The sequence below is a fragment of the Macaca mulatta genome, chromosome 20, assembly GCF_049350105.2.
Source record: "Macaca mulatta isolate MMU2019108-1 chromosome 20, T2T-MMU8v2.0, whole genome shotgun sequence".
In the NCBI taxonomy this organism is placed as follows: Eukaryota; Metazoa; Chordata; class Mammalia; order Primates; family Cercopithecidae; genus Macaca; species Macaca mulatta.
The window spans coordinates 22009081-22025647 of NC_133425.1; the positions used below are offsets into that span (position 1 = coordinate 22009081).

Sequence of the window (16567 nt, forward strand, 5' to 3'; positions counted from 1 at the left end):
AACCACGTCTCTACTAAAAATACAAAAATTAACCAGGTATGGTGGCAGGTGCCTGTAATCTCAGCTACTTGGGAGGCTGAGGCAGGAGAATCACTTGAACCTGGGAGGTGGAGGTTGCAGTGAGCCAGAATTGCGCCACTGCATTCCAGCCTGGGCGACAGAGTGAGACTCCGTATCAAAACAAAAACAAAAGCAAAACAAAACAAAAAACCACATAAACAAATACAGTGGGAAAAAAGTGTCACTAAATCCTAGCTAGATATGTTGCTTGCTTAAGTGTGTTAGTCAGATTGGGCTGCTATAACAAAAATACCACAGACTATGTGGCTAATAAACAACAAGTGTTTATTTCTCATGGTTCTGGAGACTGGGAAGTCCAAGATCAAGGTACTGGCAGACTTGGTGTCTGGTGAGGGCTCACTTTCTGGTTTATTGGCACCTTCTCGCTGTGTCCCCTTGTGGTGGAAGGGGTGAGCAAGCCCTCTGGGATCTCTTTTATAAGAGCACTAATCCCATTCATGAGGTATCCAGCCTCATGAACTAATCACCTCCTCAAAACTCCACCTCTTAATACTGTCATGTTGGGAGTTAGGATTTCAACCCATGAAATTTGGGGAAACGCAAACTTTCAGTCCACAGCACCAAGGCTGTGAACCTGGGTCTTGTTCTATTGATTTAAAAACAATCTGAGTGTGTTTTAAAGACTCATTGGCACTAAACTGAGACCTTCTTGAGGGACAGCAGGAGGAGTGACAGAGCATTGAAAAAGGAGGACTTTTCTCCTTTTGAGATGCCATGCCAGCGTATGTTGGTTACAGCCAGCCCTGCATGAAATTGCGCTTTGATGTAAACCAAATTTGAGGATTGGGTCTAGGACTTGAAGGGCCATAGGCATTGCAAACACCGCCAACTTCCTCCTTTTACTAATCATAGCACTTTATGGCCATAAAACACTTTCTTTTTTTTTTTTTTTTTTGAGACGGGGTCTTGCTCTGTCGCCCAGGCTGGAGTGCAGTGGCACGATCTTGGCTCACTGCAAGCTCTGCCTCCCGGATTCAAGCGATTCTCCTGCCTCAGCTTCCCGAGTAGCTGGGACTACAGGCACCCGCCACCACGCCCAGCTAATTTTTTGTATTTTTAGTGGAGACGGGGCTTCACTGTGTTAGCCAGGATGGTCTGGATCTCCTGACCTCGTGATCTGCCCAGCTCGGCCTCCCAAAGTGCTGGGATTACAGGCGTGAGCCACCGCGCCCGGCCATACAACACTCTTTCTAAATCTAAAAATGATTTAGAAGAAGGAAAAGCCCAATATGATGATAACAATGTGGGAGATTCCTTTTATCTTTTGCAGCCAAAGGGCAGTAGGTGAAACAGACAGTATACTGACCTCATCTTTTCTCTAGGGGTGTCAGTTTTTTCCACTAAGATGTATATACATGAAACCCTTTTGCTCTGCAGGCTATTACACTATTCCTTTTAAATTCAGTGTCTCCTCCCTCTGCCATTCATTCAGGTTGTGGAAGAGAACATCATTGGAGTGAGAGTTTATTGGTTACTGCTTACCTGAGTGAGCAGTAAACCCAAGTGGCAGAAAAACCCATTCAAACTGGCTTGAAGCAAAAGGGAATTAGTGGAACATGTAATTGAATAGTTTTAGGTGTAGGGCTGACTTCAGACACAGCTGGATCCAGAGACTCAAATGATGCCATCGGGAACATCTTTGGCTCTTTATCTTATATGCTGAAAACCACTGAATTGTGTACTTTATTTATTTATTTTATTTATTTTATTTTTTGAGACGGAGTTTCCCTCTTGTTGCCCAGGCTGGAGTGCAATGGTGCCATCTCGACTCACTGCAACCTCCACCTCCCAGGTTCAAGTGATTCTCCTGTCTCAGCCTCTGAAGTAGCTGGGATTACAGGTGTATGCCACCACGCCTGGCTAATTTTTGTACTTTTAGTAGAGACAGAGTTTCATCATATTGGTCAGGCTGGTCTCGAACTCCTGACCTCAGGTGATCTGCCCATCTTGGCCTCCCAAATTGCTGAGATTACAGGCGTAAGCCACAGTGCCTGGCTGAATTGTGTACTTTAAATGGGTGAATTGTAAGGTGTGTGAATTATATCTCAACAGAGTTGTCCCCCACCTCCCCAAAAAAGGACCAAGAGGTGAGGAAGTGGAGACAATATGTATGGATTATTCTTTGGAAGGTGTTTAGCTGTGAAGGGGAAGAGGAAAATGGGAAAAATAGCTACATATAGCTAAGGAGTGTGTGTGTGGGCATATTTTTTATTATTAAGTTCTGGGGTACACGTGCAGGATGTGCAGGTTTGTTACATAGATAAATGTGTGCCATGGTGGTTTGCTGTACCTATCAACCCATCACCTATGTATTAAGCCCAGCATGCATTAGCTATTTTTCCTAATGCTCTCCCTTCCCCCATCCCACCCCCCAACAGGCCCCAGTGTTGTTCCCCTCCCTGTGTCCATGTGATCTCATTGTTCAGCTTCCACTTGTAAGTGAGAACATGGAGAGTTTCATTTTCTGTTCCTGCATTAGTTTGCTAAGGATAATGGCTTCCAGGTCCATTCATGTCCCTGCAAAAGACATGATCTTGTTCATTTTTATGGCTGCATAGTATTCCATGGTATATATGTACCACATTTTCTTTATCCAGTCTATTATTGATGGGCATTTGGGTTGACTACATGTCTTTGCTATTGTGAATAGTGCTGCAATGAACATATGTGCATTTATCTTTGTGACAGAATGATTTATATTTTTTTTTGGTATATACCCAGTAATGGGATTGCTGGGTCAAATGGTATTTCTGGTTCTAGATCTTTGAGGAATCGCTACACTGTCTTCCACAATGGTTGAACTAATTTACATTCAGGAGAGGGAAGGTTTTTTTTTAATGCTTTTAAGTTATAGGGTACATGTGCACAACATGCAGGTTTGATATACAGGTATACATGTGCCATGTTGGTTTACCGCACCTATCAACTCATCATTTACATTAGGTATGTCTCCTAATGCTATCCCTCCCCCAGCCCTCCACCCCTTGACAGGCCCCAGTGTGTGATGTTCCCCTCCCTGTGTCCAAGTGATCTCATTGTTCAATTCCCACCTATGATTGAGAACATGCGGTATTTGGTTTTCTGTCCTTGTGATAGCTTGCTGAGAATGATGGTTTCCAGCTTCATCCATGTCCCTGCAAAGGACATGAACTCATCCTTTTTTATGGCTGCATAGTATTCCATGGTATATATGTGCCACATTTTCTTAATCCAATCTGTCACTGATGGACATTTGGGTTGGTTCCAAGTCTTTGCTATTGTGAATGGTGCAGCAATAAACATACATGTGCATGTGTCTTTACAGTAGCATGATTTATAATCCTTTGGGTATATACCCAGTAATGGGATTGCTGAGTCAAATGGTATTTCTGGTTCTAGATCCTTGAGGAATCGCCACACTGTCTTCCACAATGGTTGAATCAATTTACACTCCCACCACCAGTGTAAAAGCCTTCCTATTTCTCCACATACGGGAGAGGGAAGGGTTTTAACACAAGACAGCTTTGGGTCACATTTGCTGTTGTGACTCCCTCTTTAAAGCAGCCCCCACCTGTTTGTTATTAATTGATGCCCATGTTTGTGTCATTTAGATCTGCAGTGTTCAAAGATCTCTACGACAAAACCTCGGCTCATTCCCAGAGAGCTCTCTATTCCTGGATGAGTGGGATATTGCAGACATCCTCCAATGCCACTGGTGAGCCTGTACTTGGAGGTGGGATCACTTTTTGGGGGAAGAATATCTTCAAAAGAGGTGCTTCATCTCTGAAAACATGGATTTGATGTTGTTCTCTTCTGATTTTTACTACCTCCCACCACTTTGAAAAACAGTTTGATACGGCATATGGAGTAAAACACATACCCCATTTTGTTAATGCAATTCACACATGTGGAAGTCTCTGATATAATGATGTGTCTATATTTCTGTATTTCACAATCCATGTTGTGTCGTAACTTTTTAGTGGAATATAAATAATGATGGTAACTTAGATTCAATGTGAACCTTGAGTAGGGTTACAAGTTCAAAATCTGTATTAAAAAAATCTATATTAAAATGAGAGAAGAGGCTGGGCACGGTGGCTCACACCTGTAATCCCAGCACTTGGGAGGCCGAGGCAGGAGGATTGCCTGAGGTCAGGACTTTGAGGCCAGCCTGACCAACATGGTGAAACCCTATCTCTACTAAAAACACAAAAATTAGCTGGGCATGGTGGCGGGAACCTGTAATCCCAGCTACTCAGGAGGCTGAGGCCATTGCACTCCAGCCTGGGCAACAGAGCAAGATTCTGTCTCAAAAAAAAAAAAAAAAAAGAGAGAGAGAGAAGATAATTTTGTTAGGAAATCTAGGCAATAAAGCACAGAAATTTAACTCTGAGCATCCTGGCAACCAAAGCAGGTAGGTCAGGATTTATTTATTTGATGGATGTTGATTAAAGCCTCCTTGTGTCCTAGAGTAGTTAAATTCATAGAGACAGAAATTAGAACGGTGGCAGAGTTTCAATTTTGCAAGGTGCAAAATATTCTGGATATGGTTGGTGGTGATGGTTGCACAATAATATGAATGTCAATGTACTTACTACCGCTCAACTATACACTTAAAAATGGGGCCTGGTGGGCTGGGTGAGGTGGTTCATGCCTGTAATCCCGGCACTTTGCAAGGCTGAGGCAGGCGGATCAACTGAGATCAGGAGTTCGAGACCAGCCTGGCCAACATGGTGAAACCCCCTCTCTATGATAAATACAAAAAATTAGCCCAGCGTGGTGGTATGTGTCTGTAATCCCAGCTATTTGGGAGGCTGAGGCAGGAGAATCACTTGAACCCAGGAGGCAGAGGTTGCAGTGAGCTGAGATCATGCAATTGCACTGCATCTTAGGTGACAGAGTGAGACTCTGTCTCAAAAAAAAAAAAAAAGAAAAGAAAATAAAAGAAAACTGGGGCCAAGTGCGGTGACTCACGCCTGTGATCCCAACACTTTGGGAGGCTGAGACGGGCGGATCACTTGAGGTTAGGAGTTTGAGACCAGCGTGGCCAACATGGTGAAACTCTGTCTTTACCCCCCTCAAAAAAAAAAAAAAAAACCAGGCATGGTGGCACACGCCTGTGGCCCCAGCTACTTAGGAGGCTGAGGCGGGAGAATCGCTTGAACCCGGGAGGCAGAAGTTGCAGTGAGCTGGGATTGTACCACTGCACTCCAGCCTGTGTGATGGAGTGAGACCCTGTCTCAAAAAAAAAAAAAAAAAAAAAAAAAAAAAAAACCAAAACCAAAACCAAAACCAAAACAGAGATAGAAAAGAATGGCTATATAGATTAGCAGTACAAACAATTTCTCAGATAGCTTCAATTTGTTAACCTTTAATGTCACTAATGTAAACAGAATAAACTTTTTAAAAGCCCATTATGTATCAATAGCTGAAGATAGAGAAGGAAACAAAACAAAGTCTCTGTTCTTATGACCCTATTGTTTGATTGTGGGAGGGTTGGTGGAGAAAAATGTTTAAACATGTAAGTAATTAAAGAGAGAGAGAGAGAGAGAGAACTTAGAAATTCAGATACTGGTAGCTGCTATGAAGAAAATAAAATAGTTTGTTGAGATGGAGTCTTACTCTGTCACCCAGGCTGGAGTGCAGTGGCACAATTTTGGCTCACTGCAACCTCTGCCTCCTGGGTTCAAGTGATTCCCTTGTCTCAGCTCCCAAATGGCTGAGATTATAGGTGCCTGCCACCATGCCCAGCTAATTTTTGTATTTTTAGTAGAGACGTGATTCCTCCATGTTGGCTAGGCTGGTCTCGAACTCCTGACCTCAAGTGATCCACCTGGCTTGGCCTCCCAAAGTGCTGGGATTACAGGCATGAGCCACTGCACCCAGCCGGAAAGGATTATTATAGGTACTTTAGACTAGAAGAGTGCTTGGCAAATGTTCTCTGTAAAGGACCAGGTAAATATTTTAGGCTTTGTAAGCCTACCATCTCTGCCTCAACTATTCAGCTCTGACATTGCATCTTGAAAACAGCTGTAGTCAATAGATGAATGAGCATGCCTGTGTCCCAGTAAAGCTTTTTTTATGGATGCTGAAATTTCAAATTTGTATAATTTTCATGTGTTACCAAATAGGATTTTTCTTTTGATTTTCCTTTCAGCCATTTAAAAAATGTAAAAACGAGGCAGGGGGCAGTGGCTCATGCTTGTAATCCCAGCACTTTGGGAGGCCCAGGCAGGAGGATTGCTTGAAGCCAAAAGTTCAAGACCAGCCTAGGCAACATAGCAAGACCCCATCTTTTAAAAAATTTTTAAAAAATTAGCCGGTGTGCTGGTACATGCCTGTAGTCCCAGCTACTCTGGAGGCTGAGGTGGGGAGGATCCCTTGAACCCAGGAGTTTGAGGCTGCAGTGAGCCATGATGGCGCAACTGGACTCCAGCCTGGTAGACAGAGCGAGACCTTGTTTCTAAAAAAACTCCAAAATAATAAATGTAAAAACCATTTTTGGCTCACAGGCTGTATAAAAACAGGTGGTGGACTGAGTTTGCCCCATGGACCAGTTTGCCAACTCTTGGACTAAGGAATCAGGGAAGACCTCTCAAATGGGTGACATTTGAATCAAGACCAAAATGAGGAGATGGAACCAGTCGTGTAAGGCTCTGGAGAGAGGGCATCCCAGAGTGAGATCCCAGGAAACACAAAGGCCCTGAGATGGGAATGAGCTCTGTGCGGGGAAAACATAAGGAGAGCAGATGGGGCTGGAGGATGGGGAATGCCAATCAATCCTTTTCCTGGAATTCAGCTCTGAGATTTGTGCATAATGAACATTAAACAAGATCGTAATCAAAGTCTCAAATGCATAGTAGAATTCCCTCTGCCTGGTGCATAATTATGGCCTCCAGGAATCAGAGTCTCACACTGGGTAACCATGAGAAAGCCACTCAACCTTCAGACTTCTCTGTCTTTATTGCCAGAGTTTAATTAGGCACAGACTTTCCTTCTAAAATTCCTATACGGTTTGCTTCATTATTAACCTACAGTCAGTTAAAATTAATTCTGTTAGGACTTATTTATTTATTTATTTTTTCATGAAGTCCCTTGAGGGAACTGGAGATATGGTGGCTGTTAAAAATATCCCAACCTTGCTGGCCAGGCATGGTTGCTTACACCTGTAATCCTAGCATTTTGGAAGGCTGAGGAAGGAGGATTGCTTGAGGTCAGGAGTTTAAGGCCAGCCTGGGCAATGTACTGAGACCCCTCTCTCTGCAAAAAAATTGAAAGATTAGCCAGGTGTGGTGGTGTGTGCCTGTAGTCCTAGCTACTAGGAAGGCTGAGGCAAGAGTTTGAGGCTTCAGTGAGCTATGATCATCCCACTGCACTCCAGCCTGGATAACAGAGGAAAAAAAAATTCCCAAGCTTGGGGATGATTGATCTGTGGAAATAGAGTTCATGCTTAGTAATTAGTTAAAAAATAAACAATTCAGCTTGGTTTTTTGTGAATGTGTGGTTCTAGCCTCAAAATTTTCTAGCCCTCTATATAGGCAAGGCAAATGTCCAGGGTCCCCATCTAGAGAATCACAGGAGTCTGCCTGTGTCACCCCAGCATCGTTGATTTCTGGTTTGGGGGAGGCACTCCATATGTTCTTGTGAATCAGTCCATACAAAAGTTATTTCTCCATCTCGTTTGGGCATCTATCATTGCCCATGGCTTCTGCAAATAGTCCTTGGTGTTACAGTCATTGCACACTGTAAACGCTCCCCACTTCTTTCATTTTCCCCAAATGCCTCCAATACAATGTCGATGTGTGTAAATGTCTTTTGCTAAAGAACTGGGGAGCATTGGCAGTCAATTCCAGCTCAGTGAAACTTGAAGTCTGATCCTAGACTTGAGATATATATATATATATTTATTTATTTTTATTTTTTCATTTTTAAATTTTATTTATTTATTTTTATTTTTTATTTTTGAGACAGAGTCTGGCTCTGTCACTCAGGCTGGAGTGCAGTGGCACGATCTCAGCTCACTGCAACTTCTGCCTCCCGGGTACAAGCGATTCTCCTGCCTCCACTTCCTGAGTAGCTGGGACTACAGGCGTGTGCCACCATGCCTGGCTAATTTTTGTATTTTTAGTGGAGATGGGGTTTCACCATGTTGGCCAGTACGGTCTCAATCTCCTGACCTCGTGATCCACCTGCCTTGGCCTCCCAAAGCGCTGGGATTACAGGTGTGAGTCACTGCACCCAGCCAACTTGACGGTTTTTAAAGTTCCACTGACATCTCAGTGATGGGGAATTTCAAAAGCTAGAACAGGGTGTCAGAGAGAGTCCTCTGGGAATTCAGTGGAGGGAGAAAATATTTCTCGTGAAGGAGATAAGAGAAGACTTTAAGGGAGAGGAAAATTTGAGATTGATCTTAAAGTAGGATTTAGATGCAGAAGGGTTAAGGAAAAGCATTGTAGGTGGTGAAAAGGGCCAAGGCCAGCCAAGGTTTGGAGAATGTTTTGGGGAGTTACAAGTAGTTTGGTTTGGTTCAAGTATAGTAACATGGTGATAATCAGTGAGGATGATCATTATTAGTGGTAGTGATGCAAGAGAGTCAAACATATTTCATGTTGCCAGAGTATTATTATTATTATTAGACAGAGTCTCACTCTGTCGCCCAGGCTGGAATGCAGGGACGTGATCTCGGCTCACTGCAACCTCTACCTCTCAGGTTCAAGAGATTCTCCCGTCTCAGCCTCCCAATTAGCTGAGATTACAGGCGCTAGTACACCCGGCTAATTTTTTTATATTTTTAGTACAGCCGGGATTTCGTGATTATAGGCGTTAGCCACTGCGCCTGGCCTCATGTTTCCAGGTTATTTAGTAACCAATTGAACAAAAAAATAAAACTACATTTTGTGGGTTTTAAGTATTAAAAATAATCTGCATTTCTTATTTATTTATTTTTAATAATAATTATTTTTTAAAAGAGATAGGGTCTCACTCTGTTGCCCAGGCTGGAGTGCAGTACAGTGAGTGCACAGCTCACTGTAGCCTCAAATTCCTGGTTTCAAGTGATCCTGCCTCCTTAGTTTCCTGAGTAGCTGGGACTGCAGGTGCATGTCACTGCCACTGGCTTTTTTTTTTTTTTTTTTGTAGAGATGAGGGTCTTGCTATGTTGCTCAGGCTGGTCTCAAACTCCTGGCCTCAAGCAGTCCTCCTGCCTCAGCCTCCCAAAGTGCTGAGATTACAGGTGCCTGGCCAGAAAGAATAATCTGCATTTCTAACAAGTGGCCAGGTGCCACTGATGTTGGAAGTCCAGAGACCACACTCTTGAGTAACAACGTTTGAGGTGGTGTGAATCTGTGGTCACATCCTACGTGTGATCTCACAGGTAGGCCCTACATATATGGTTGTTGAATGAGTTAACAACAAATTAATGTAGCTGGATGCGGTGGTTCACGCCTGTAATCCCAGCACTTGGGGAGGTGGAGGCGGGCAGATCACCTGAGGTCAGGAGTTGGAGACCAGCTGGCCGACATGGTGAAACCCTGTCTCTACTAAAAATACAAAAATTAGCCGGGCATGGTGGCGGGCGCCTGTAATCCCAGCTACTTGGGAGACTAAGGTAGGAGAATCGCTTGAACTGGGAGGTGGAGGTTGCAATGAGCTGAGATCACACCACTGCACTCCAACCTGGGCAACAGAGTGACATTCCATCTCAAAAAACTGTGAAAAACAAAATAAACAAAGAATTAATGAATGCAAGGAGGTCCTGACAGCAAAGATGCTGTTGACTATCACATACCAGTGTAAAGGCTTTTATTTATTTATTTACTCATTTATTCATTTCTTTATTTTTTGCAGATGACTCTGTTTCATGGGTCACTGCGGAAAACTTATGGATTTTGGGCAGATACATGGTTCACCTATCGTTTGAAGAAATTATGAGAATTAGTCCTATAGAAGTGAGTTGGAAAAGTACATTTGTACGTCACCATTACTAATACACTTGGGGTAAGGTGTATTCTCAAACTCTAATGTTTATCCAGCCAGCCAAGGTGCCTTGGAAACTGTATACCCTCCTCATCCCAATAGAGCTTGGGCCTCTAAAGAAAACTACTGGAAGAAAGTTTCAAGTGGACAGTCATGGGATTGTGTTTTAGTGTGGAAGGGCTAAGAAAAGAAAAAGAATTGTGGACAATTAAGATCACATCTCTGATGTGAGCAAACACGATTTAAAGGGATTGTTGGCTATGAACCAAAAATCACTTAAGGGTATTTTTGTACTGGAGAAGGCCAAGGACAAAAGATACAAAGTTTCCTGTCCTTGGAAGCATGAACTCAAAGAAAAAACAACATGGATTGATATTTACTTCTATTTATAGCTACTTCTGTTAATAGCTACTTGAGCATGAGCAATGGTTAGATTTTTATTCTAGAGTTTACAGTGGAGAAATGTACACATTCTAGGGTTACTTAACTCACTAGTTAACCTGTCCCTCTCCTTTTGATGTTGACCCAATGACACTAAAATCCCTTGGGCATCATGATTCTTGAACGCAGTCTCCAAAGAATGCTGCCAACACAAAAGGATTCATGAAGAGACTGTGGGCCTTGCTTCCAATTTTTCTTCTTCTTCTTTTTTTTTTAAATCATATGTGCCCTGACACTTCTGGCCGGTGAGAGAAGTGTTTGCATCAAATGACTGACCTGTTCAAGGACCCATTGACCCAGCAATGTCTGGTTATTATGAAACCAGAGGCAGAACGAGGTTTCTCTCTTTTACCTGCGGTGCTGGGAGTATTTCAAGTGTCTTCCGATTTTTATAACCCGCAGTCCTAGAATTAACCCCCCACCCTACTGCCGTTTACTCTCTCAATGTGGAGTTGCTTTGAGTAGGTAACAGCTTAAATTCTTAGAAAGCTGGGCCCCCTGGAGGAAATTTCTAAGATCAAGCAATCATTTGCAACTTTTTATTCTCTAAAAATGTAGAGAAGGGAGAAGTCAAGAGTAACACTGCTAAAAGGGAATTTTATATTATTTTATTTTATTTTTACTTATTTATTTAGGAGATGGAGTCTCGTTCTGTCATCCAGGCTAAAGTGGAGTAGTGCAATCTTGGCTTACTGTAACCTCCTTCTCCCAGATTCAATTGATTCTCCTGCCTCAGCCTCTTGAGTAGCTGGGATTACAGGCACGTGCCACCATGCCCGGCTAATTTTTGTATTTTTAGTAGAGATGAGGTTTCACCATGTTGGCCAGGCTGGTCTTGAACTCTTCACCTCAGGTGATCTGCCTTGCCTCAGCCTCCCAAAGTGCTGTTATTACAGGTGTGAGCCACCGCACCCAGCCTAAAAAAGGAATTTTATATAGACAAAGAGTACAATCCATAAAGGAGAGACAACTTTATGAGCCCCTTTGAGCGCAGCATAATAGTGCCTCAAAATATAGAATGTGCCGGGTGCTGTGGCCCGTGCCTGTAATCCCAGCACTTTGGGAGGTCAGGGCAGGAGGATCACTTGGGCCCAGAAGTGCAAGACCAGCCTGGGCAACATAGTGAAACCTCATCTCTACAAAAAAATTAAAAAATTAGCCAGGTGTAGTGGTGTGTGCTTGTAGTCTCAGCCACTTGGGAGGCCGAGGTGGAAGGATCACTTGAGCCCAGGAGGTCGAGGCTGCAATAAGCCATGATCACACCACTGCACCCAAGCCTGGGTAAGAGAGTGAGACTGTGTCTTGGCCAGGCACGGTGGCTCACGCCTGTAATCCCAGGACTTTGGGAGGCTGAGGTAGGTGGATCTTGTGAGGTCAGGTGTTTGAGACCAGCCTGGCCAACATGGAGAAACCCCGTCTCTACTAAAAATACAAAAATTAGCTGGGCATGGTGGTACATGACTGTAATCCCAGCTACTCGGGAGGCTGAGGCAGGAGTATCACTTGAACCTGGGAGGCTGAGGTTGCAGTGAGCTGAGATTGTGTCACTGCACTCCAGCCTGGGTGACAGAGTGAGACTCCCATCTCAAAAAAATAAAAATAAAAATAAAAATAAAAATGAAAATGAAAATAAAAACAGTGAGTCCGTGTCCCCCCAAAATTATATATAAAATGTATAATCTGCCAGAAATACAAGGAAGAATAGATAGATATGAGTCCTGTAGTAGAAGATTGCACATGGCACCCTTGGACATGTGGGCCAAAAAGGAACAAGGATGTTGGCAATCTGAATAGTATATTTAATAAGCTGAATATATATGCACCAAACTTTGTGTCTTACAAAGTGAACACACACTCTTTTCCATCGCCCAAGGGCCATTTATAAACTCATTCATCTATTTAAAAACTTCTGATTCTTCAAAGCAGAAAGTTTGTGGACCACATTCTCTGACCTCAATGTAACAAATCTAGAAATAAATGTACAAAGATTAGCTTTTAAAAAGCCCAGTTTCTCAGATATTAAAAAATAATACTTTCCTAAAGAATAGTTAGGTTCAGGAGGAAACCAAAGTAGCTGTTATAGACCACTAAGAAATCAATGACAATGAGGCCAGGCATGGTGGCTCACACCTGTAATCCCAGCACTTTGGGAGGCCGAGGTGGGTGGATCACTTGGTCAGGAGTTTGAGACCAGCCTGGCCAACATGGTGAATCCCCATCTCTACTAAAAATACAAATATTAGCCAAATGTGGTGGTGGGCACCTGTGATTCCAGCTACTCTGGAGGCTGAGGCAGGAGAATTGCTTGAACTCAGGAGGTGGAGGTTGCAGTGAGCTGAGATCATGCCACTTCACTCCAGCCTGGGCGACAGAGTGAGACTCCATCTCAAAAAAAAAAAAAAAAAGAAAAGAAAAGAAAAGAAAAGACATCAATGACAATGAGAACCAGCAGGAGGTATATCCAAGTGTCCATGATGGGGCACAGTGCAGACCACCAGGGTGGGGCCACACTGGGCCACTTCTACCCTCCTCACTGATATTCTCGTCCTTGTCTACCAACCAGATTGGGCTGTTTATCAGCTACGACAATGCCACCAAGCAGCTGGACACGGTCTATGACATCACACCTGAGCTGGCCCAGGCGTTTCTGGAGAGGATCAGCTCCTCCAACTTTAACATGAGGAATACCTCCACCATCCACAGGCAAGGCCTTGGGCTCTGGGCCCTGGAGCTCTTTCCCAAGGTGTGATCTAAGCATCAGTATTCTCTGAGCAGCAGAACACCCAGGGAGGGAAGGGAGGTGGTTGGTCCATCTCTTTCAATAGTCCCATGTTTCTCTGTGCATGTGAGGAGAGGTCTCTGCAACCTTTTTATGAAGAGGTTATGAAGCAGGGTGAAAGGGTAAATGCTTTCTGAGCATCTCCTGTGTGCCAGGCATTTAATGCAACCTTATCAAGTGCTAATTCTGGCTCTCAGCACAGAAATGAAACATTTTAAATACTCAGGACTGGGTCCTGTTCCAAAGCCAATGTGTGATTTCCATTGAAGTTGCATCAAGTGTTGGAAATGCCTCATGGGTCCCCACATTTGAGAACCGCTTGTTATCAGACCCTTAGCTGGGGAGCCCCTGGATGAGATCAGCTGTAGAATTTAGTGACCGTAATGTGATCCTCCCTAAAACCATTCCCAGCAGGGGAGGAGGGACAGGAACTCTACATGCCAGGTGTGTCAGGAAGGGAGTGGGCAATGGGAAGGGGGTGGTGAGTACTGTTCAATCCCCTCTCCTTTTACTTTTTTTTTTTTTTGAGACAGTCTCTCATCCTGTAACCCAGGCTGGAGTGCAGTGACGTGATTTCGGCTCACTGCAACCTCTACCTCCTGGGTTCAAGCAATCCTCATGCTTCAGCCTCCAGAGTAGCTGGGACTACAGATGTGTGCCACCATGCCCAGCTAATTTGTTTGTATTTTTAGTAGACATGGGGTTTTGCCATATTGGCCAGGCTGGTCTCGAACTGCTGATCTCTCGAACTCCTGACCTCAGGTGGCCCGCCCACCTTGTCCTCAAGCTGGGATTACAGGCATGAGCCACCACACCTGGCCCATTCAATCCTCTTTTTTTTTGAGTCTCACTTTGTTGTCCAGGCTGGAGTGTACAGTGGTGCAATATCAGCTCACTACAACCTCCACCTCCGGGTTCAAGAGATTCTCCTGCCTCAGTGTCCCAGGTAGCTGGGATTACAGGCATGTGCCACCACACTCAGCTAATTTTTGTGTTTTTAGTGGAGACTGGGTTTCGCCATGTTGGCCAGGCTGATCTCAAACTCCTGATCTCAACTGATCCACCCATCTTGGATTTCCAAAGTGCTGAGACTACAGGCATGAACCACTGTGCTGGGCCATCATTCAATCCTCTTGTGTCCATCTCTCAAGGTCTTTTTGCCACACTGCTCCCATCGCATACTACCTTAAGGTTTTTCAAATGAACCACCCTTAGGCAATGTACTCATAGGAAACAATTAGATGGCTTTCACCTATCTTTAGTAATTTCCACTTATTATCATGGATCCCATTTTTCTGTGGTTACACACACACAAACAACCTCATGATTAAGAACATGGTACCTCGAGCCAGACATCGTGGCTTAATCCTGGCCCTGCTGCTTACAAATGGTATGATCTTTGCCATTTTTACATCACCTCTCTATGCTTCCGCTTCCCCATCTGTAAAATGGGAGATAAAAATATGTCTGCTGCATTAAGGTCTTTGTAGGGATTTGCACACTTGACACATAGTAAGTGCTCAAGAAATATTTTTTCTTTTTCTTTTTTTTTTTTGAGACAGAGTCTCACTCTGTTGCCAGGCTGGAGTGCAGTAGTGCAGTCTCAGCTCACTGCAACCTCCGCCTCCTGAGTTCAAGCAATTCTCCTGCCTCAGCCTCCCGAGTAGCTGGGACTACAGGCACCTGCCACCATGCCTAGCTAATTTTTGCATATTTAGTAGAGACAGGGTTTCACCATGTTGGCCAGGATGGTCTTGATCTCTTGATCTTGTGATCCACCCGCCTCGGCCTCCCAAAGTGCTGGGATTACAGGCGTGAGCCACCCCGCCCAGCCTATTTTTTCTTTTATAATTTTTTTAAATTGATAAATAAAAATTATATCTATGGTATGCAACATGATGTTTTGAGATATACTTTGTGGAATGGCTAAATCAAGCTAATTAAGTTATCGTTACCTCACATACCTTTTTTGTGATGAGAACACTTAAAATCTACTCTTCATAATTTTCGAGTATATGATACATTGTTATTAACTGTAGTCAGCATGTACAATAGATCTCTAGAACCTCTTTTCCTATTTAACTGAAACATTGTATCCTTTATCCAAGTCTCTCCAACTCCTTTCCCACCTCCAGCCCCTGGTAACAACCATTCTAAGGCTCTGCTTTCATGAATATGACGTTTGTTTATTTGTTTGTTTTTCAGATTCATAATATAAATGAGGTCATACAGTATTTGTCTTTCTGTGTCTGGCTTATTGCACTTAGCATAAGATCCTCCAAGTTCATCCATGCTATCCCATATGATAGAATTTCCTCCTTTTTCAAAGCTGAAGCACATTCCATTGTGTATCCACCAATTAAAAAAAAAATCCATTCATCCACTGACGTGTTGGACACTTAGGATGATTCCATGTCTTGGCTATTGTGAATTATTATTCTCAACATGGTTATTAACACTTACCCCTCACATCCCCTGAGTCTTCTTTTCTCGAAGTTAAGCAGATTCCTTTTCCTCATGAGACACTTTCTTTTCCCTGGACCTGGCAGCTCTCCTGTGGGCGTGTCTGAATATGTCAACATCATATATGTGAATCAACTGCCAAGGAGACAGCAGGCAGTGCTCAAATCTGTGTCTCTGAGCTGGGGAGTGGGGCAGGTTTTATAGGCAGAGGGTAATAAGACTTGATCTGATTGGGTCTTGCTATGAGGTGATGCTGGGAGGTGTGATCTGATTGGATCATGCCATGAGGTGATGCCAGGGCTCAATCTGATTGGATCATGGACCACGCCAAGTGGTGTCCACTTCATAATTCAGCCCCCATTCCTTGGTCCTGTCTGAGCACTTAGGTTCCACCTCTGGTTGCATGTTTGGTTCATCTGAGGATGTTCAGGTTACGTGACCTTCAAGCCGGGAGTCCGTGGCAGCTGAAAAACAACTCGCCGTTTTATTACACAAAACGGAACCGGAACGGGCTGGTTCTGCGGTTACACCTCCACCACAATCCCGCCTCTTCTCACACAGGTTGGGGCTGCTGGTTTGTTTCTACGATGACCTGGAATTGCTGGATGCCACTGTGGCCCAAGTCCTGCTTCACCAGATGATCAAATGCAGCCACCTGAGCAGCTTCCAGGCTGGCGTCCAAAAGGTACAGCTGGGGTGCAAGGCCCTGAGGCCTCTGCCTCAGTTTCGCTAGACAGAGAAATGGGGAGCTTAGCTTAGCCTTTGAGAGAAAACACACAGTAGTTGGGATTTAAGTCCGGTCACAGCAGATGGCACCTCAAATACTGAGATAAGTGTAACATCGAAGCC

General features: G+C 43.9%; 1 protein-coding gene across 10 annotated transcripts in view; it reads left to right on the forward strand.

Annotated features, from left to right (window-relative positions):
- OTOA (otoancorin) overlaps nucleotides 1-16567 on the forward strand; it is a 96375-nt gene that overhangs the window by 24321 nt on the left and 55487 nt on the right. For 9 of the 10 annotated variants that reach the window (XM_028840701.2, XM_077986472.1, XM_077986471.1 and 6 more), the window contains 4 exons: nucleotides 3672-3775; nucleotides 9907-10007; nucleotides 13040-13179; nucleotides 16280-16403. In XM_028840701.2, the coding sequence (XP_028696534.2) occupies nucleotides 3672-3775; nucleotides 9907-10007; nucleotides 13040-13179; nucleotides 16280-16403 (469 nt within the window). Of the gene's footprint in view, nucleotides 1-3671; nucleotides 3776-9906; nucleotides 10008-13039; nucleotides 13180-16073; nucleotides 16149-16279; nucleotides 16404-16567 lie in introns of those variants that run through there. The other variant, XM_077986478.1, reaches the window with a different exon arrangement.